Source organism: Anastrepha ludens, chromosome 5, assembly GCF_028408465.1.
Source record: "Anastrepha ludens isolate Willacy chromosome 5, idAnaLude1.1, whole genome shotgun sequence".
NCBI lineage: Eukaryota > Metazoa > Arthropoda > Insecta > Diptera > Tephritidae > Anastrepha > Anastrepha ludens.
The window spans coordinates 27,874,578-27,897,814 of NC_071501.1; the positions used below are offsets into that span (position 1 = coordinate 27,874,578).

The 23,237-nt window shown below is 34.2% G+C and overlaps 1 protein-coding gene across 1 annotated transcript in view; it reads right to left on the bottom strand.

Annotated features, from left to right (window-relative positions):
- LOC128865103 (tyrosine-protein phosphatase Lar-like) overlaps window positions 1-18,230 on the bottom strand; it is a 50,954-nt gene extending 32,724 nt beyond the window's left edge. The window contains exons 1-3 of the mRNA XM_054105075.1: window positions 18,146-18,230; window positions 10,450-10,581; window positions 7,936-8,097 (exon numbers count right to left, since the gene is read on the bottom strand). Of these exons, the coding sequence (XP_053961050.1) occupies window positions 7,936-8,097; window positions 10,450-10,581; window positions 18,146-18,215 (364 nt within the window). The 5' untranslated portion in view covers window positions 18,216-18,230. The remainder of the gene's footprint in view (window positions 1-7,935; window positions 8,098-10,449; window positions 10,582-18,145) is intronic.
- Window positions 18,231-23,237: the final 5,007 nt, after the last annotated feature.

Sequence of the window (23,237 nt, forward strand, 5' to 3'; positions counted from 1 at the left end):
GACGCCTTGCCCGAACTCGTGGAAGCTGAGCCAAATTTGACAGTCGATGCGATAGCTCAGAGGTTAAATTCATCGCATGGAACAGTTCACGGGCACCTGGTTCAGTTGGGAAAGGCTTCAAAGCTGGGAAAATGGCGACTTTCCGTCGCCAACCTTCAGCAGAGAGTGAATGCGTGTTCTCAGCAGCTGCAACGGCTTGAAAATGAAATTTTTTGAACCGTATCGTTACTGGTGATGAAAAATGTGCCCATTACAATAATCCTGTTCGCAAACGCCAATGGGTAGATAAAGATGAAGCATCAGAAGCGACCCCTAGAGGTGGTATTCACCCCAAGAAGATTCTCCTGTCTATTTGGTGGGATATGGCCGGTATTGTTTATTATGAACTTCTGGAACCAAACCAGATGATAACTGCTGATTATTATTTCCATCAGCTATCAAACCTGAATGGGATACTTAAAAAAAATCGACCGTCTTTAGTGAATAGACGCAAAGTTTTGTTTCACCACGACAACGGAGGGCCTCATAACGCAAGGCAAAGATTAGGCAAGCTGAACGAGCTCGGATGGGATCTAATGCCGCATCCACCATACTCTCCGGATATTGCACCTTGTGATTATGGTATCACCTTTTCCGTGGACGTCAATCCCATATGAGTAACAAGAACTACTTCTCAAAAGAAGCTATAAAAAGGGATATCGAAGTTTATTTTGTCTCCAAGGACAACAAATTTTTTGAGCATGGAATAGAAAACTTGCCTAAACGTTGGGAAGACATAGCAAATAATGAAGGAAAATATATTATTGATTAATAAATACTTTAAACATCTTTTTTATTAATGTTAAAACCACCTTTACAAAACGCACGAACTTGGCTGACCTAATACATCACTACCACCAGGGTAGAAAGACGCAACAGGCAACACAGAAAGAAGTGTTCCGGTAGGCCAATCATCGAAAATTTTTATAAAATCATAATTCAGCGAATGGGGCTGATTTGTGAGTACTTATTACATAGAAAATTATTCAAAAAATTGTGTACATAGAAAGAAAATTATAACTATAAATTACTTTTAATGTATATTAGAAATAAAGCGAAAAAATATAGAGTACTTTTTACTTCACTAAATATTTTTACACTGTTCCACTAAGTCTTTTACTACATCACTTTACAAGAGTTATATTTTTAGGGTTGCTTTTCAAAGCTTTATGTATGCAGTAGAATACACAAAAACAAATACAACACTTCACGTAATCTCCACTTACATGACAAGAGTCTTCCTACTTAGCTCAGGAAGCCCAACGAATTAGCACTCAATTTATATAAACTGTGAAACCGGTCTACTTAGACAAATACCCACATATATGTACACGTGTGTGCACAATAATAGTAGCGCGATATATTGCAAGGGTTTTGGTTTATTTATTTTCAGTTAATTTCTTTGTTCTAATTTCAGTTAAATTTTCTTTATGTTTTCAAGTCAGTTTTTTACTGTTTCCACTTAAATATACAATATTTTTTTAAATTTTTTAATAAAGAAATATATTACATAATACAATAAAAACCAGTTGAAAACTTTGTACAAAATTAAAAATAAATTTAATAAATTTTCTTCAAAATGTTGATCAGTTTATAACTAAAGTTTTAGGTATACCATTAAAATTTCTTTTTATTTTCAGTTGAATTTTTTTATATTTCTTAAATTTTTTTTCCTAAAAATATCGTACATACTACAAAAAAAAAAACCATAAAAATTTGTTTCAAATTTTGTACAAAATTAAAATTTAATTTGATAAATTTTCTTCAAAATTTTAAAGTTTTTAATTATAATGTTTATAAAATTTTAGGTATGCAGTTAAATTTAATTTTTATTTTCAGTTTAATTTTTTTTCTTACTTTTTTTTGTCATAAGAAATATAGTACAAACTACAATAAAAACCCGTTTAAAACTTTGTACTGTACAAAATGAAAAATAAATTTAATAAATTTAGTCTAAATTTTTAATCAGATGGGGTTGGTGCGTGATTACCATTCGGAATTCACAGAGAGAACGTAGGTTCGAATCTCGGTGAAACACCAAAATTAGAGAAAAACATTTTTTAATAGCGGTCGCTCCTCGGCAGGCAATGGCAAACCTCCGACTGTATTTCTGCCATCAAAAACGCTCCTCATAAAAATATCTGCCGTTCGGAGTCGTCTTAAAAGTATAGGACCCTCCATTTTGTGGAACAACATCAAGACTTACACCACAAATAGGAGGAGGAGCTCAGCCAAACACCAAAAAGGGTGTACGCGCCAATTATACATATAATTAATAGGACTATGAATAAGTTCGTGCGGTTTTTTTTCGAAATTTGAAACTTTATTGACGTAAAATGGTTACAAATTTAATATTCAAAATATTGTCCATCGCTTACTACTACTTTTTCCCATCTTTCTGGCAATTCACGGATTCCCTTTGTGAAAAATTCGATCGGTTTTGCCGCAATCCACGAATCGATCCATTTTTTGACTTCATCGTAATTACGGAAGTGCTGGTCAGCCAGGCCATGTTGCATCGATCGGAAGAGATAGTAATCGGATGGCGCAAGGTCTGGACTATACGGCGGGTGGGGTAGGACATCCCATTTGAGCGTTTCTAAGTATGTTTTGACCACTTGTGCAACATGTGGCCGAGCATTGTCATGTTGCAAAATAACTTTGTCGTGTCTATCGGCGTATTGCGGCCGTTTTTCTCGCAGTGCTCGGCTCAAACGCATCAATTGTCGTCGGTAGACATCCCCCGTAATCGTTTAATTCGGTTTCAGTAGCTCATAATACACAACACCCAGCTGGTCCCACCAGATACACAGCATAACCTTCAGGCCATGAATATTCTGCGCCGACGTCGATGTTGAAGCATGGCCAGGGTATCCATACGTTGCCCGACGTTTTGGATTGTCGTAATGGACCCACTTTTCATCGCCAGTCACAATTCGATGCAAAAAACCCTTTCTTTTGTGCCGTTGAAGCAGTTGTTCGCATGCCATAAAACGGCGTTCAACGTCTCTTGGCTTCAATTCATACGGCACCCAATGGCCTACCTTTCGGATCATTCCCATGGCTTTTAAACGTTTGGAAATGGTTGATTGATCAACTCCCAAAGTTTTTGCAACCTCTTCTTGCGTTTGAGCCGGATCTTGATCGAGCAATTCCTCCAATTCGGTATCCATGAACTTTGGCGGCGCACCCTCGCGTTCTTCGTCTTCCAAGCCAAAATCACCACTTTTAAAGCGTGCAAACCACTTCTGGCACGTTCGCTCAGATAGAGCATGCTCACCATAAACTTCCACCAAGATACGATGACTTTCGGCTGCTTTTTTCTTCATATTAAAATAATGAAGAAGAATTCCCCGCAAAAACACATTATTTGGCACGAAATTCGACATTTTCAAGTGTGGTAAAAATATTGTTGTTTACGCTTCAAATAAAAAACTTATACTGACGTTTGTGCCTTACGACAGTAGCTCTCCAATGAATGTTTGGAAATGTGGATCGATGGAATAATAATCAAGTTACGCCATCTGTTGTAAAACCGAAACGAACTTATTCATAGTCCTATTATAATTTTTATAACATTTTAGGTATGCAGTTAAATTTAATTTTTATTTTCAGCTTAATTTTTTTGTCATAAAAAATATAGTACAAACTACAATAAAAACCCGTTTAAAACTTTGTACTGTACAAAATGAATAATAAATTTAATGAATTTCGTCAAAATTTTTAAATTTTTAATCAGAATTTTTATAAAGATTTAGGTAAGGGGTTAAATTTTCTTTTTATTTTCAGCTTAACTTTTTTTGTTTTACTTTTTTCATAAAAAATATACAACATACTAATAATAAACACAATAAAAACCAGTTTAAAACTTTGTATTGTACAAAATTAAAAATAAATTTAATAAATTTTAGTCAAAATTTTTAAATTACTTACATTTTCTTTTATTTTTAGTTAAACATTTTTTTTATAAAAAATATCATACATACTACGAAAAAACTATAAAAATCAGTTTTAAACTTTCTACAAAATTAAAAATAAATTTGATAATTTTTTTCAACATTTTCAAATTTTTTTCAAATTTTTAAACAGCAGCTTTAGGATGCAGCTTAGTAGCCCATTCAATTTTCGTACAATGTTGTGTCAGTCGAAAATTCGCGTTGATTTCGCATTTTCTTCCATGTAACGAGTACTCTAAGTTTTTTAAAAGGAGAAAATGCACGAGACTATTAGCAAAAAATTATCAAAAATCAACGCGATTTTTGAGCCACTTCAAGCTTGCACTTTTCCTACTATAATTCAGTGAGCTATAAAACTGTATACTCGAAGTTGTTTTTTTAAATTCTAACTAAAGGTCTAAAATTTTGATGAGCATTTTTGGAATTTTTTCAAATTTTATACCAATTTGAAATTTAAAAAAATGCGGTTTTTCTTGTAACTTAAACTATATAATAAAAAAAATTATTACAAAAAAAATTATATTAAAATTTAAAAATAAATAAAAATTAAATCAAAACCTTACCATATCGCGCGCTGCTATTATTCTGAACCCAAGTGTATGTATGTATGTGCATATGAGTACTCGTATTAGAGCATTAGCTAAACTATGCTTAGCACTATACAAGTAAATATACCGACTGAGGGCACTTAGGAAGCCTACAAACTTACAAACATGCGCTCTATACAATAAATGTGTTACACCAAAGTATTTTCTTACACTAATACATACATACACAAACATCCGCTTTTGACAGCATCACACTTGAAAAGTTTTACACAAACTGTAGTCTTCGTAGTGGCTGATTAGCTGTTGGCTGGTTTGAGTGCTTAAAGCTTAAAATCCGTTGGTATGGGAGCGACAAGCAAATTTGGTTAAGAGTTCATAGCTAAGCTGAGAATTGTTAGTGTTGTTTTTGTTGTTATTTAGTTTACTTAGCCTGCTTGTTGGTTTTTGGTAACGATCTAAGTTGATTAGGCTTTTGGTTTGGACAACCAAAAAACTTTATCCTTAAACGATTTACAGTTTGTAAACTAAACTAAATCAAGTGATAAGACGCGATATGTGTACTCTTACACACATGCATACATACATATGTATGTGTTTATAGGCACAACTTTGGAGTAGTTTATGTGAACTTTATATGCTCAAATATACACTTATACATGCAAATATTTGTATTTGTATGTGTAATTAACTTCCTTAGACACGTATGGCTAGAAAACAGGCAACTTAGTAAACGAGGCGCTCTATGTGCACAAGAGTGTGTGTGTGTGTGTATGTGAATACAAATATATTTGCCTATTTAAATTTGTATGCTTTTCCGTTTGCATTTCCGTTGTTGCGTTAAATTTTTTGCACTACGTTTTTTTTTTTTTTAATTTATTTTTATGTTACAGAATATGCCAGGCATGCGTTTGCTTTCTCATTATTTTAACTTTGCGCTTAGTAGAAAATTTAATTTAAAATCAATGCACGAACTTTTTTACTATCAGACTAGGAAGAATGCTAACGAAATTCTTGTCTGCCGTCTAACGTTGCAGAGCTATCACAAAATTATTCACATACCATTCGGAGCGAAGAGTTGGAAGGGGTTTACTTTAACGGAAATTCCTGCTCTCGAAGTATCTGTCAATCAAAGATGATAGATTACAGGGTTGACCATCCGAAGCAGAATTGTGAGAGTCAAGGTGCCATAACGCCGTAACCATAACCGTAGCCGTATGCACCTATTGGATTTTGGCTTTTCCCTGTAATTGTAAGCAGCTGTGAAATACTTGACATTTGTTTTCATATTTCCGATAAAAATTTGAATATTAGAAATGAACGACAAAAAATTAATTGACTTGGAATTGGACTTGCACAATTATCCGAGATTTTATAACACAAAAGACCATGAGGCCGAAGTGCAAGCCTCATAAAGAATGTCATTAATTCTACTTCATTATCAGCTGTTTATGGTTACGACATGACTAATCGACAAATGCTGTAATGCTGCGGCTAGGGTTATGATTACGGCTACCACGTCATCGGTGATTCGACAACAGTATTCTGCCCGCCCATTCATTTCTCACGCATTCTTACGCTTGTTCAATCAGGTGATGTTCAGACTGCAATGAAGTAACGTGGGTGGGGGCAGCGTTGAAATTATTCGTAAATATATCACTAAAATAATCTCAGTTTCTTCGTATATAAACCGCTGTCATAACTCTATTTACGTCAGCAAATCAGCTGATTCCTTAAAAATCGCTGAGAGCCAGTTACCAGTCTGATGTTGGCAACACCATCTGAGTTCTTTTCACCATCCCTGGAGGTATTAGGTTGTTCAATAAGTTTTGCGATTCGATAAGAAAAACACAACTTTATCGTTTGATTATTCAGTATAGTCTCCCTGAACATTAATTCACTTGCTCCAACGAGATGCCAATTTATGAATTCCATACCCTAAGTGAGAATCTGGAAGGACTGCGAAATACGCTTCCACAGCAGTAATGAACTCAACATTTGATGAAAAACACTTTCCACGCATGAATTATTTTAGGTCTGCAAACAGATGGAAGTCACTAGGAGCCAAATCTGGTGAATACGGTGGATGCTGTAACAACTATAATTCATCGATTTCAGCCGTTGTAAAATACTTTTGCGACACGGAGTATTGTCCTTCTGAAAAATATTTTTTTCTTTTTGGTACTTCTTCACGAATTTTTTCCATCAGCTGCTCCAAAAGGTTACAACAACATTCAGAATTTATTTTTCTACCAGTTTGCAAGTAGTCCACAAACAAAATTTCTTTCGCATCCCAAAAAACTGATGCTAACACCTCCTTGTCCGATTTCTGGACACAAACTCGTTTCAGAGCAGAAGAACCAGGTTCACACCATTCTTTCTTGTTTTGATTTACGATCTTGGAGATAGACCCAAGTCTCTTCCATGGTGTTGAAACGACGCACAAAATCCACTTTATGCTTTCGAAAACTTTCAAAATGTTGTTGAGAAAGTCCAATTCGATCGTGTTTTAGTTCCATCGTCAGCGAAAGCGGCACTCTTCTCTGCACCCAGCTTTCTGAAACCTAATACTTCAGTCATCCGACGATTTTCCAATACGACGTCCTGTATTTTTTCTACGATTTCTGGTGCTGTTGCTGTTTTTGGTCGTCCTTGACGTGGATCGTCTTCAAGACTTGTACGACCGCGTTTGAATTCAGCAACCCATCTTTCTTCTTTACTATTTAATGGCCAAAATCCTTATACCCTTTTAACATTCGTTCATAAATTTCCATTGCATTTAAACCTTCCAAAAATAAATATTTATTCACTGCACGAAACTAAATTTTTTCTATTGAAGAAAATACTGTGACACTTCGATACTAAATGGCTTGTAAACAAAGAATGAAATGGCAGATGGAAATGAAACTTCCCTTACATTCATATGAAGAGTGTACCAAAATAACAAAAAAACAAGCTAGTAGCAACGCCTTCTCTTACTTACGGAAAATTTATTGAACAACCTAAGATAGCTGCCGTTTGCCGATATATTTCTTAAAACTTAAAAGACTGCAATCGCAAAAGCCACCTCTCAATCCGAGCCGGAGGCTTCAACGTGGGCCTTTCGTTTTATCTCTCAACTTTTCTCTTCCACATGCATATGTGTTACAACGTCTGTTTGCTCTCAGACCAATTTCAAGAGCAGAAAAGTAGGTTTAAAAACTTAGTCACAATTCCCGGTAGCAACTTCATTAATGTATTGTACATTTTGTTCCAATGAGAGCCTTGTGAAAACTTGTTCTAGAAATGCTGTGAAAATTCGACGTGGAATCAATGTATTTGCAACAAGGTTTTGGCACCTCAATAACAAAAATATTAATGTACATAAACACATAAAATTTTTCCGTTTCACTTACCTTCGTAAACAGTTAAAGTCGCATCAGCTGATACTGCGTCACCAACACCATTCTCAGCTACACATTCGTAGGGTGCATCATCACGACCGGCGCGTACTGGTTCAATGCGTAATATCGAGATGCCACCAGGTTGTTCTAACACCGTGTAACGGGATTGTGTGCCTATATTATAAAATAGATAAATATAATTGTTAGGGTTTTTAATTGGGGATGTTATACGTTTAATAATAAAAATAAAATCTCCCAAAAATTATAGACTTTGAATATAGAAGGTGACGCGAAATTAGTTTTTGGAAAACTTTTTTACTAAATAATAAAAAAATTTCGAGTGCTTGAAATCTTTATTTTGACCAAATATGATAGACTTACAACGCCATTTGCAAAAATTATAAATCTTACAATAGAGTGATTAATTTTGCGCCACCTTGAATACACGTAGAATAAATGTAGGGACTTGTGTGCGAGAAAAAATTACATAATTCAGTACAATCGGCCACTATAATCTGCTAAAGCATGGAAGAGGAGGTATACCTTATTATTTGTACAATAACAACGTAATTATAGACGGCAACGAACTTGAGTTCGCTGATAGCTTCTGCTACCTGGGCTGCAGTATAGCAGTGGATGGCGGAGCAGAGGAAAACGTCAACAACAGATTGACCAAGATAAGATCATCTTTCGGGCGCTTATGAAAAATTTGGACAAATTCGCAAATTTCATATAATAAACTCAGGATATTCAATGCATTTGTCAAGTCGACGCTGCTATGTGAAAGTAAAATGTGACTTGTTTCGAAACCAATCACAAAGAAACTTCAATGCTTCACGAAAAAATGCTTGAGGATAGTATGCAGATCATTCTGGCTCAACATAGTAAGTAATGGAGAGCTCTGGACGCATATGAACGAGGAGTCTATCTTACGCTAGCTAACACGCAGGAAATGGAGTTGGACAGGCTACGCTCTTCACAAGAATGGCCCTAGATTGGTGTGCTCAACGAAGCGAAAGCCGCTGCCGGAATACCTGGAAATGATCGATCCGACATGACAACACGCAAGTCGGGGCAAAGTTAAGATGAGATAACATCTAATCGCATACGTTTGAGACGCCTTGTAGAGGTCCTATGCTCCTCATAGGACTAATCAAGAGAAAAAAAATATGGCTTCTGATGTGTTGTTAAGTCTCTTTGTGATGTTAAGTCTCTTTCATGCTATGTTATTTTATGGTATGCTATGTTATGCTATATTAAGATGATGTTGATGATGCTATCGCACCGATCACTGGGCGCTTAATGCTAGAACAAATGTTTCCATTGATTTCGGTTTTCAGCTTTTGCCTTCACCCTTAGATTTTTGTGGGTAGACTTTTTCGACTTTGCACGTGAATTTAACATATTCCTATTATTGCTAAAGACTTGAGCTTCCAAGTAGCTTCCTAAAATTTAAATTTTTATCGATTTATGGATATAACCTTTTGAAAAGTATCCTCGAACAGGACGAAAGAAGGCCAAACTATGGTGTCCAACCGAAGGTTTTAAAAAAGGCGTCCAACGGAGGGTTAACCTGTGCCCATGTCAGGTTTCCGACTATACGATCAAGCTACGTCACTATGAGCCCCGTGGACATCCTCTATTTCGTGTTCCCTGTGAATCCCAGTCTGGAGCAGCTGTGCGCTGGTTTGCGCAGATTATGTCCTATCCAGCGCCATTTTCTTTATCGAATCTCAATGATTAACGGTCTTTGGTTACTCCTATTTAGTGGATCCGTATTTGGGATGCAATTTTCGCGCCACCAGACACAGGGATTCGGCTATGCTATGCGATTTTATACTATGAAGAACCTCTTTCCCAATATTAACTGAAACGTATTTCCAAGTTTTTGTTTTCCGATTTTTTTTGTAATTTCAAATGTCAAGTTATGTAATGCCATGTTATGTTATGTCATGCCATGTTATGTTATGTTATGTCATGCCCTGTCATGTAACGTTGTAAATATTATTTGATGTTGTGTACTGCTTTATTATGTCATGCTTTGTTATGTCGTGCTATGTTATGCCATGTTAACGAACATATATTATTATTTTTTGCTATGAAGAATCTCTTTCCCAATATTAACTAAACCTATTTGCAAGATTTTGTTTTCCAATTGTTTTTTGGAATTTCCCAAATTGTATCTTTGGTACGTTATGTTATGCCATGTTATGTTATGTCATGTTATGTAACATTCTATTATTTTAAATTGTGAACTGGTATATTATGGCATATTTTGTTATGTCATCTTATGTAATATTATGTCATGTTATGTAACATTATGTTATGTTATATTGCTCGCCTATGTTATATTATGCTACGTTTGGTTGAGCAATTTTATGAAAAGTTTCGATCTCACTTCCGTCTATGAAACCTCTTTCCAAATTTTACTGCTACACATTTTGTTCAAATTTCCCTTGTCACTCCAACTTTTAAAAATATTCGCTTAAAATTTAAACATTTATGTATGTACAAATGTTTACTTACCTGAAACTTTCTTAGCATTCTTCCGCCAAACTATCGATGGTGGTGGATCGCCACGAGCAGCACAGTAGAAACTAGCCACGCCACCGACGCGCACACCCTGATTTTGTGGCTTCTTGATAATCTCCGGTGGATCTGCAGAAGATAAGAGGGTAAGAAGATAATTAGTAACTGTAAAATTACATAAAACGGAGTAGGGGAACGGTGAGGAAATAAGCAAGCGACCCTAGCACAGAGTGAATGGAAACAAATCATTGAGTACACAAGTCTTCGAAAAGATTTAAGATCACAACCTTATATTTCATGGAGGAGGCAAGCGCTGATACAGCGGCAAATAAGTGTGCATTTTTGCAGCTTTGTATTTGCAATTTTTTTTGTTTTTGGTTTTTAAAGAAAAAAATTTAATTCCATTTCATTTCAGCACAAACAACATTTACCTATGAACAACTTGGAGCGAAAAAAAACTCGGATTTTACCTTTACCAAACATGCAACAGCGAGTCCGCAACGCAGGAAAAGAGCACGTAACAAGCTTTACCGCTAAGTCCCTAAACAAATCAACAAAACGAATGCATGCATGGATGTGTGTGCATATGAAGTACAAATGTAGAGTGTGTATGGTTTTCTAATATCAAAGCGGATTGTAAATAAAAAAAGAAACAAAAAATGCTGTAAATATTAAAAAAAATTTTAAAAGATCTTACACAGGAAAATTCTATATACGGTTATGTATGTCTGTGTGTATGCTTAGTTTTTCTGCATTCGTATGACGCTATGTTGGCTTAAGCGTTTAAGGGTCCGATGGCAGAGCGTGACAGGCTGCGTCGATTCCTTGTGATACACACATACAAACAGATATGCTTTTAATAGCAAAAGTAAACATATCGGATTATGTGTGGAAATACTTACATATAAATGTATGCATGTATGTACTTTCTATGGCTGTATAGGAATGCGCTTCGCTCGGTTGCAAAAAATCTGATTTATGTTTTGGCGTATTAAAGTGCGTGCCACACAACATTTCGATTTGAAACGCAAGTAGACTTACAAAGAGAAATTCCATTTTCACTTTTGTATTAAAGTAAATCTTGAAGTTGCTCTTATGTGATATAAATGGATTGCCATGAAAGTAAAAGTGAAAAAATAATGCGTTAAGAAAAATAAAAAATAAATATTATGTAAAGGGTGGTTAAATTTCAAGGGCCAATGTTGAATGTGAACCACACCTAAACGTCAAGGTTTTTTTGGCATTTCATTTGAAATTTTTCAATTTCAGACTAACTCAATTTGAACCATGGAAAGATAGACAATCGAACAACGCGTTAAAGGTATTCACGCTTATTATGAAAACAAGCGTTCAAATAAAAATGCATATTTGAAGAAAATCATCTTCAGTGATGAGACACATTTTCACCTCAGTGGATTCGTCAATTGGCAGAATTGCCGCATTTGGGCGAATGATAATCCAAGAGTGATTGCCGAAAAACCAATGCACCCACAAAGAGTGACTGTTTGGTGCGGTTTATGGGCCGGCGGCATCAATCGGTCGTATTTTTCCAAAATGAAGCCGGTCAGGCAGTTACTGTGAATAGTGTTCGCTATCGTGAGATGATAACGAACTTTTTATGGCCCGAATTGGAAGATATGGATGTGGACGATATGTGGTTTCAACAGGACGGTGCCACTTGGCACACAGCTAAACTCACGAAACAATGGCTCTTTTGCGCGAAAAATTTGATGGCCGAATAATCCCAAGTCGCGGCGATGTCAATTGGCCGTCAAGATCCTGTAATTTGACACCGTTGGACTTCTTTCTTTGGGGTTATGTGAAACAAAAGGTGTACGTCGATAAGCCAGCCCAGCAATAATTCAAGAGCTAAATGATGAGATAATTCGACACATTAACAGCATAGAACCTCAATTATGCCTCAGCGTCATCGAAAATTTAGACCATCGGATGGAGGTGTGGCGCCGAGGCTGCGGCGGCCATTTGACCAATATTTTGTTCCATGCGTAATTGAGCCATACCAATATTATCATAATGAAGAGAAATGACAATAATTTCCTAAAAAAATTGTATTTATTTAAAATCAACACCGGCCCTTGAAACTTAACCACCCTTCATTTTGTTGCTTTTTCACTTTGTTAATCTTTTCAGGCTATGTCTGTATTATGTCTGGTTTCAAGATGTTATGCCAGTTTATGTTACGTTATGTTTTGTTAAGTTACTTATGTTCCATTAAGTTTTGTTAATTTTTAATAATTTGCATTATGTTTTGCTTGTAAGGTTGTTTTACGTTAGGTTTTCTGTGTTATGCTACTTGTTACATTATGCTGTGTTATGTTATGTTTATGGTATGTTTATCTCATTTTTCTACGTTATGTGTATCTTATGTTAAGTTCTGTTATGCTAAGTTTTGCTATGTTTTGTTATGTGTGTCATGTTAGTGTATCTTATGTGATGTTATGCTAATGTACCTATTTACTTGGTCAGTTATGTTTTTATGCTTTGTTAATGTTATATTATATTAAGTTTTGGGATTTGTTATATGCTATGTGCTGTGATGTTGCAATGGACCCACCATTGGACCCAAGGAATATTATGCTTACTATTGTTATGCGATATTTTTCTTACATTACGTTTTTTTTTTTTACGCTTTTACTTCTTTTTATGGAGCCTTTGCTCAGTTCTATTATGTTATACTATGCTTGCGTTATGTAACGTACAAATATTTTTATGTTATTTGTTATGTGCTGTTTCGCAATTTTGTTTTATTTTGGTTGCTTGTTAACTTTCGTGAATTTATTTTCTGTTATATTAAGTTTTGTTTTATTATTTTTGGTTATGTTATGTTTCTTTTTGCTAATTGAAGCTATTTTTTGTAATGTACCGTTTTTTATGTTATGCTGTTTTATGATACATAGATTGTATTATGTTTTAGTTTAATTTTTTATGATATAACAGATCATGCTATGTATAGTTATGTTATGCTATGCCATATTATGTTATGTTATGTTATGCTCTTTTCTGCCAGGCTATATTTGTGTTCGGTGGTATTATTTTTTGTTCAGTTCTGTTGTTATGTTATGTTTTGTTATGTTATGTTATGTTATGTTATGCTATGTTATGTTGTGCTATGCTTAGTATTTTCATGTTATTTTGTGTTATGTCACAAATACTGTATTATGTTTTCGTTTGATTTTTTATCATATTACAGATCATGCAATGTATAGTTATGTTATGCTATGCTATGTTCTATTATGTTCCTTTTTGCTACGTTACATTTTTGTTCGGTTCTATTATGTTTCGTTCAATTCTGTTGTTATGTTTTCTTATAGTACCAAGTAAGTATAGTAGTAAAAAAACCAATTAAAGCCAAGCACTTCACCTACTTCCGTCCACTTGATCTCTTTGCATGGCCGACTGGGTTACAACATCGTATACATACATACATACCTACCTAGGTATGCTGTAAGCACAAAAACCCGCATAACAAAAGAAGTAGTAACTTATGGCATAAAATGCGCTCAATATGCTCACCGATGGACAAAAGGCATATGCGCCGGAAATGATATTACACACGTGCATACAGACACACACATACAAGCCCATCATTGTCGCCCACTTTTGCGGCTTTGTTTGTTGTGGGAAAATTCGTGGCAAAATCACGAAAAGCAAAGAAAGCGCGCACATAGTGTACACATACATATGTAAACACACATATGGAAAAACGCATGCATATGAATACGTGTATGAATTTATTCACAGTATTATTCTCAGCGTTTATTTCCAATATTTTTTTGCTGCTCGTGGCAACAGAAAATTTTTCGAATTTTTATTTTTGTTTTCATTTTATTGTTATTTGTACTTTTCGAAACAAACGCGTTCGGTACTTTATGGAATATCTCGTTGCAAATTCTTTCTGCATCGACCGAGGCACACACATACGTATGTATGTATGCGTGCATATGCATAATTGCCACTCTACATATCAAAACTTTTTTCACTTTAGATGTATAAAATTTAAATTTTCCCCAGTAATATTAAAATTATATGTATGTAATATTTAATGGAGTTCCTGTTTATTGTTGGATGATTACGTATTGTTGTTATTATTTTTAGGTTATTCACTCGAATTGTGAAATTAATTTTTCATGAACAATTATTTATAACGGAAGTGAGAGTAAAAATAATTTATTTACTTTGATGAGTTGGTAAATGGCTGCTGTACACACACACGCACACACAAGCATGTCGGATGTTAATATTAAATACTCGTACAAAAAAAAAATCTTAATCAAATGAGATGATATTGGGAACGTGCAAGTGGGATTAAAAAGTTTTAAGTAAAAATTTAATGATCAGCGAAATAAACTGTTGTAAAATGGCAGTTATAAATTTCCTGTATTTGCTCAAAAGTCGTATGATTTATCACCTTGCGCGCCTTGACAGAAATATTCGCATAAAAACGGTTTGATGTATTATCAACACGTTGTGAAATCATTTTATTAACGAAATTTAATGAAATCGAGTGGGCATGAAAAGAAATTCAATTGAAATGAAATCTAGATTATAAAAAACGAAAGTGCAGAGAAAATTTAAAATGTTAAGAAGCGAAATAAAATGAAATGATGTGGGCGGAAAATAAAGTAAATCAAAAAAGCTATTCGATGTTAAGTGATATAAGTAATTTAGATATTGTGGTCTATTTTTTTTAAATAAGGCTTGAGTATAATAAGAATTAAACTAAAAAGAATTTTGAAAAAAAAAAAAATTATTTTGAGATCTACTCAATGTTGAAAATTTTAGTGTAGAGTTGTTTAAGGGTGGCCTCTTATCAGTCGGCTTCAAAAAATCGACTGCAATCGATAGATATATAATATTATAGGAGAATATGCCCTCAATATTTTATAGCAGAATTCAAAGTGATTTGGGAGGCCTGTGTACCGTCCCTCGTGTGAGTATACTGTCCACCTTCTGAAAACTTTGAAACACGTTTTCTCAAAACCATGTTTTTGAAAATGACGTGTAAGATTAAAAAAAAAAACGACGAAAGTTATCGTTTTATCGTATCAACCGATAATCTATATAAAGATAATTAAAATGCCCAACTAATTAACTAACAAAATACAAAAAAAAAATCATTTTTTAATGTTATTTAGCATCTTTTTTGAAAAAAAAATAGCGAAAGAAAAACAATTTTTTTCAATAGTTAATTGTGTGTTCATTTTTTCATTTCTGAATAAGACAATATTTTTCTTTTGTGTTGCAGGTGAAAACTACGACCGCAATCTTACACGCCGTTTTACTAGCGCGCAACGAGCAGCTGTGCGAGATCCCACATATGTCCGCCATTTTGTTTTTCTATTTATGTAAAAAAATAGTTTATTACTCTTCAATCATGCCTTCAAATAAATGCTAAAGATTATTCCTGTGTGTCGCTTTTTTCGCCTCGAAAAAAATTGAGAAAAAAACCTTTTTTGTAGCCACTGATAAGAGGTCTCCCTTAAGTTTAATAAGTTTTTTTTTGTAACTTTATAGGACAAAATTTGCTTTTAAAAAAAATTTCTTGAAAAAAAAATTATTAATTTAGAAATTTATTTAATGTTTGAAATTTTAGTACACAGTTTTTTAAGGACATTTCTAAGATTTATATAATTTTGTTTTGTAACTTTTAAGGATAAAATTTATTTTTGAACAACAAGGTTTGTTTGAAAAAAAAATTATAATTCTGAGATTTATTTAATGTTTAGGACTATGAATAAGTTCGTGCGGTTTTACAACAGATGGCGTAACTTGATTATTATTTCATCGATCCACATTTCCAAACATTCATTGGAGAGCTACTGTCGTAAGGCACAAACGTCAGTATAAGTTTTTTATTTGAAGCGTAAACAACAATATTTTTACCACACTTGAAAATGTCGAATTTCGTGCCAAATAATGTGTTTTTGCGGGGAATTCTTCTTCATTATTTTAATATGAAGAAAAAAGCAGCCGAAAGTCATCGTATCTTGGTGGAAGTTTATGGTGAGCATGCTCTATCTGAGCGAACGTGCCAGAAGTGGTTTGCACGCTTTAAAAGTGGTGATTTTGGCTTGGAAGACGAAGAACGCGAGGGTGCGCCGCCAAAGTTCATGGATACCGAATTGGAGGAATTGCTCGATCAAGATCCGGCTCAAACGCAAGAAGAGGTTGCAAAAACTTTGGGAGTTGATCAATCAACCATTTCCAAACGTTTAAAAGCCATGGGAATGATCCGAAAGGTAGGCCATTGGGTGCCGTATGAATTGAAGCCAAGAGACGTTGAACGCCGTTTTATGGCATGCGAACAACTGCTTCAACGGCACAAAAGAAAGGGTTTTTTGCATCGAATTGTGACTGGCGATGAAAAGTGGGTCCATTACGACAATCCAAAACGTCGGGCAACGTATGGATACCCTGGCCATGCTTCAACATCGACGTCGGCGCAGAATATTCATGGCCTGAAGGTTATGCTGTGTATCTGGTGGGACCAGCTGGGTGTTGTGTATTATGAGCTACTGAAACCGAATGAAACGATTACGGGGGATGTCTACCGACGACAATTGATGCGTTTGAGCCGAGCACTGCGAGAAAAACGGCCGCAATACGCCGATAGACACGACAAAGTTATTTTGCAACATGACAATGCTCGGCCACATGTTGCACAAGTGGTCAAAACATACTTAGAAACGCTCAAATGGGATGTCCTACCCCACCCGCCGTATAGTCCAGACCTTGCGCCATCCGATTACTATCTCTTCCGATCGATGCAACATGGCCTGGCTGACCAGCACTTCCGTAATTACGATGAAGTCAAAAAATGGATCGATTCGTGGATTGCGGCAAAACCGACCGAATTTTTCACAAAGGGAATCCGTGAATTGCCAGAAAGATGGGAAAAAGTAGTAGTAAGCGATGGACAATATTTTGAATATTTAATTTCAGTATAGGGGTTTTTAAAATTATTTATAAAATTACTATTTAAAATTTTTAAAATATGTTTTTTTAACTTTCTAGGATAGAATTTACTTTTCAACAAATTTTTTTCGGGTTAATTTAATGTTTAAAATTTTAGAAGTGAGTTTTTTAAAATTTTTATAATTTGTTTTCTAACTTTTAAGGATAAAATTTACTTTTGAACCCAAAAGTTTGATTTGATAAAAGGTATATATAATTTTCAGATTTCTTCAATGTTTAAAATTTTAGTATACAGTTTTTTCAAGTTATTTTTAAAATTTTTATATCTTGTTTTCTAACTTTTTAGGATAAAATTTACTTTCGAAAAACAAATTTTTGTTTGAAACAAGAATTTATAATTTTGAGATTTATTCAATGTTTAAAATTTATGTATACTGTTTTTTAATGTTATTTATAAAATTTTTAAAATATGTTTTTTTAACTTTCTGGGTCGAATTTACTTTTGAACAAATTTTTTTCGTAATTAGACACATTTTAAGTGCCTAGAATACCAGTGACTCCACCTGAAAGTATGAAAATATACTCCAGACTACGCGTAAGTTTGAGTATTCGAGCTGTATTTCTATAATTCCAAAACAAAATGCAGCCTTTCAACAACCTACGCTCAGTGGATCATAACAACAAGGTATTTGGCAACAACAAAAAGATGTCACTTAATCACTAATTAGTTTGCTTGCCCACACTTTTCAAAACTTACGTGTTAGGTATTGTATATATGGAAAATCCGAAAAATTTGCATCTGCAACACACAGCAACATTAGTTTCATTTGGTTTTGTTTTTGTTTTTTGATTTTTTGCATTGATTTTAACTTAATTTTTAATGCATTGATTTTGCAATTTATAAACTAATTTATTTTATATGCAAGATATTGTTTTTTAATTTGATTATTATCTATCATTAAATCATTACATAGTCACATATAAAGTCTTTGTTTAGTTTTTATTTGCACCACCATTAAATTAGTGTACGAAATTAGTTTTATTCATATTTTAATTAGCTTTTGGTGTGGATGGTTTAAATATTTGCATGAATATATGTTTATGGTGGCGTATGCTTCTGATTTATTTATTCACTTAATTTTTTGGGAGTAGTTTTAATTTGAAAAGTTCATTAAATAATCATAAACATAGTAGTTTATATTCTCTCACAATCGCTCGGATTTAATGGTATTTTTGGCATTAAAGTTTTAGTTTTAGTGTAGCATACACTTAGGCGTTAAATATATAATATAGCTCAATCAATGAATAATGATACACTAAATTCTTACATTATTTATTAGCTTTGCGTCTTATTGGTTGTTAATAAATTAGTCTAGGTTACGAGATCGCAGTTGATGCTTTAGAAAATACTTAGGATAAGCGGATAATCGCACAGAAAATTCTATTATATTTTCCACACAAAAGTGAGGTAATTTTAACTTAATCAGCATAAATATACAATAACTGCTCTTATAGTAGCAAAGTCTTAGAAAAATAGTTTAAAAAATCCTGTAAAAAAGGTGGAGCTAAAATATATACATATTTGGTACAATAAGAATACACGGTTTATAACTTCATGTAAACTACGAAATATGCAAGAGTATGAAAAAAAGCCTAAAAAATACATAAATAAAATTTTTTTACGAGGTATGCTGTTCCTAATACGCAATTTTTACTACTAATGGACTCAAATATTAATTGCCTTTCAAATTAGGAAGCAGTTAAAAGTAACATATGGATTTTATTAGAAGCTTTTCCAAGGCAAACTCTTTCAGCTTACAGAAATTGCCTGCCAAGCGGCTAAAGCAGTTAGCAAAAACTTTAAATGCTTAACGACCAAGTTGGTTATCGAACGTGGCACATATTGGCTTTAGGCCATGCCTAAATACACTGCAATATTTTACTAATTTATCACTCGATAATTCCACTTTTTAGTTTCTTGCGTTTTCGCCCCAATAAGGCTATTAAAAACTCTTAGCCCAACCGCGCACAAACACAAAGCGGAAACCCACAAAACATTGTAGTTCGATAAGTAGGCGTAAAGTGCCAGTTTTTAAGGCCATGAAAACTTTATCGCCGAAAATTTTAATATTGTATAAGATAAGTTGTTCACTTTTTTGGGAGGTTTTTCCCCTTGTCATGAGCTTTGAACTAAAATAGAAAATCAAATAAAAAGCAATTACGACCGCCAGTATCTGTTAACAGCTAAAGCAGGCGTTAATATCATCATTGGATTTTTATGGGTTATCCGCAGAAATTTTGGGAGCAGTTAAGGGAAGGAAGGAGTGCCGGTAATGTATAACGTGGCGAAAGTTATTGAAGAAGTTAAACAAGAGAAAGAGAAATAAAATAAAAACTAAAGGAAATAAAATAAAATGAAATTAAATAGAGGAGAAACAATTGTTATTAAATAAAAGAAAATATGCCAAATGAAATACTAAGCGAAAAAAAAATTTAATTCAATTAAATATAACAAAGCCTAATCAAATAAAATGCATACAATTATTAAAAATTACAATATTGTTTTTTGCGGATGAGGAAGCTTAAAATGCCTAATGCATCGTCAAGACTGCCCGTAGACTAAAAAAACTCCTCCTCGTTTGGAACCATCGCCCATCCTGGAACCGCTTTCGCATTACTTCAGCGTGGCGTGCCATCTTACAAAGGTCTATACCTAGGTGCCTGCGTCCAGATCCCGCTGTTTTATCCGAAGAACCTTTTCCGCGAAATCACTAATGATTTCCCAAAAAGCAAATAAAACAAAAAAAAAAAAAAAAAAAAAAAAAAAATTATAAGGCAAATAAAAAATAAAAAATTATAAAGCAAATGGCGACATGCACAAAAAATATGTTATTCAATTATATTTAAAATAATTATAAAAATACAAAAAAAAATATATAAAATATACCAAAACTAAAATAAAAAAGTAAATATTATTATAAAATATGGTATTGCCAATAAAATGCAACACTATAAATTAAAATGCTAAAAAGTTGATTTAAATATTAATTAAGTGAAAAAACATGGAAAACGAAATTATCGCAATTAAAATGTCATAAAAAATTTACACCAAATAAAAATACCACAAAAAATAATAAAACAAATAATGGCGGTCGCCGTAGCCGAATGGGTTGGTGCGTGATTACCATTCGGAATTCACAGAGAGAACGTTGGTTCGAATCTCGGTGAAAGATCAAAAAATTAAGAAAAAGTTTTTTCGAATAGCAGTCGCCCCTCCGAGTGTATTTCTGCCATGAAAAAGCTCCTCATAAAAGCAGTAGCCTACTGGTTGGTACGTGACTATCATTCGGCAGTGCACGGGTTGGAAACTCCGAGCATGAAACGGCAAAATTATAAACACAGTTTTTGTTAATAGTGGTCGCTCTTCAGCAATCAAACCTCCGCGTGTATTTCTGCCACGCAAAAGCGCCCTCTACCGTTCGGAGTTGGCTTAAAACTGTAAGTCTCCCCATTTGTGGCAAGAACATCAAGATCACCACAAATAGGAGGAGCAGCTCTACGACCCACTAAATAAAGAGTGTACGCGCCAATTATATAAATATTTATATATAAAATAAACATAAAGGCATTTAAAATATAACAACAGAATAAAAAAAATTTATTTATATTTTAAAATGTGAACCACACCTAGACGTCAACGACACCGTTGGACTTCTTTCTTTGGGGTTATTTGAAAGAAAAGGTGTTCGTCGATAAGCCAGCAACAATTCAAGAGCTAAAGGATGAGATAATTCGGCACATTAACGGTATAGAACCTAAATTATGCCTTAGCGTCATCGAAAATTTTGACCATCGGATAGAGGTGTGCCGCCGAGGCCGCGGCGGCCACTTGACCAATATTTTGTTCCATACGTAATTGAGCCATACCAATATTCTCATAATAAAGAGAAATGACAATAATTTCCTATAAAAATTGTATTTTATTCAAAATCAACACCGGCCCTTGAAACTTAACCACTCTTTATAACAAATAAAATTGAGTGAAATGAAGTAGAACAAATCGAAAATCAGTGAATCATCTTCGGCAGCGCCGACAGTTCATGATTCCATTAAACGCTGCATACAAAACATATAACATTCCATATATACCCAGATAATTTTTTGTATTTTTAATCACTTCGACCCGGCATTTTCTTCATCTCTTAAAGCTTAAATCTCTCACGAAAATGAAAGAAATACGAGAATGAAAGTCTCCATTTATCGGCTTCTTAGCACACCAATACATACATATTTACTACTTAACACACACACACACACACACATGCATAAGTATCGTCTGGCATACATAAATATCACCCACATCCACGCAGTCAGGCGGTATGATTGTAATCGAACGGCATTCATTGCAAATACGGATTTCTGCTATTCGTTTAACGTTTTTTTTTCTTTTTGTGTTTGCACAAATTCGGGCTGGTGATGGATTTTTTCCACTGCCTCCTTCCCTCCCTTTCGATTAACGCCGGCTTAAGCCAGCATCTTGTATTTGTATTTCCCGTTATGCAGATTTTTGCCGATTCCTCGTTTATTTATTTCTCATTGTCTGTGCAAATTTTAAACGTTTTGTCGCTGCCATTGATGAAAATCGTTTATTGGCAAACTGGTTGGGGGGAAATGTGCAGGCGGTTCACGAATCAAGAGTGAAACAGTTAAAAAATAAGAGCAGAAAAAAAAAACACATAGATTTCGTATAATTTAAATTGAAATTCGCATCAGTGTCGCTCATGCGTTAGTTTAACCATTTTTTATTTTCTCACACAATTTCGATCGGGTTTTCAACGCCGTCAACTGACTGCCACCCAAACCTTCAATAAACCCAAAAACACTGCGATGCCTATGTGAGCTAAACTCACATACATGTGTATGTGTGTGTGTGCCAGAGTGGGTGCAAAATTACGGAGTGCTCGAAAAGGAAAAAGGGAAAATTAGAAAAAAGCTAAATATTTGCCCGCTCCCCCATTGTTTCAATCACTTCGATACTTACTAAAGGAAAATTCGCGTATTTTTTTTGTATCAACTGAAAAGTGAGTTCTTTATTTGTGTAACTGCCAATGTCTTTATTCCTTTATTTTATTGGAAAAAGGGAACATTTTTTCTCCTCTCATACATTTGTTATTGTGTTTTGCGAATAGTACGCTTTTAGGCGCTGTTCACTGGTATAAGTGGATATCTAATATACAATTCAATGCACAAATTTTCTATTGTAATTGTCGGCTATTGCAGATTCAAGCAAGTAAAAGGAAATAAGATCTACTTAGTGTTACGGAACAACTAGGAGCTTAAAAGGGGAGGAGGGGAAGTGTTGTTAATAGATAATGAAGAGCGTACAGTGAGTAATTCTTGCCTTGACATTATAGAAAGTGAATAATCATAAAGCGATTTATTACAATAAACGAAATGTGCTGTTAATGAAAAAAGGCAAAGAGGATGAACGGCAGCATTCTAAGTACGATTGAGTCAGGATCTAGTCGAGTATGTCATTCGAATAGCAAAGAACAACAAAAATTCCTTTTAATGGAAATAAGTTTATGTGCGTAGTATTGAAAAAATTCTGCCAATTTAAGTAGTGATAAAAACGCGCTAAGCGTCCAATTATGATAAATTTCATAGTTATAAGTTATCACAAATATTTGAGCGCTTCATAAACTTAAGCGCAATATGACATTTAATGAAGTTGTTTAAATTGCTCTTAAATTATTGTAGTAGGAAGTCATTGCGGCAGAACACCTTTGTATGAAACTTTTTGGCTGCAAGAATTTGGTAATTTTCAAAAAATTGCCATTGCGTTGAGC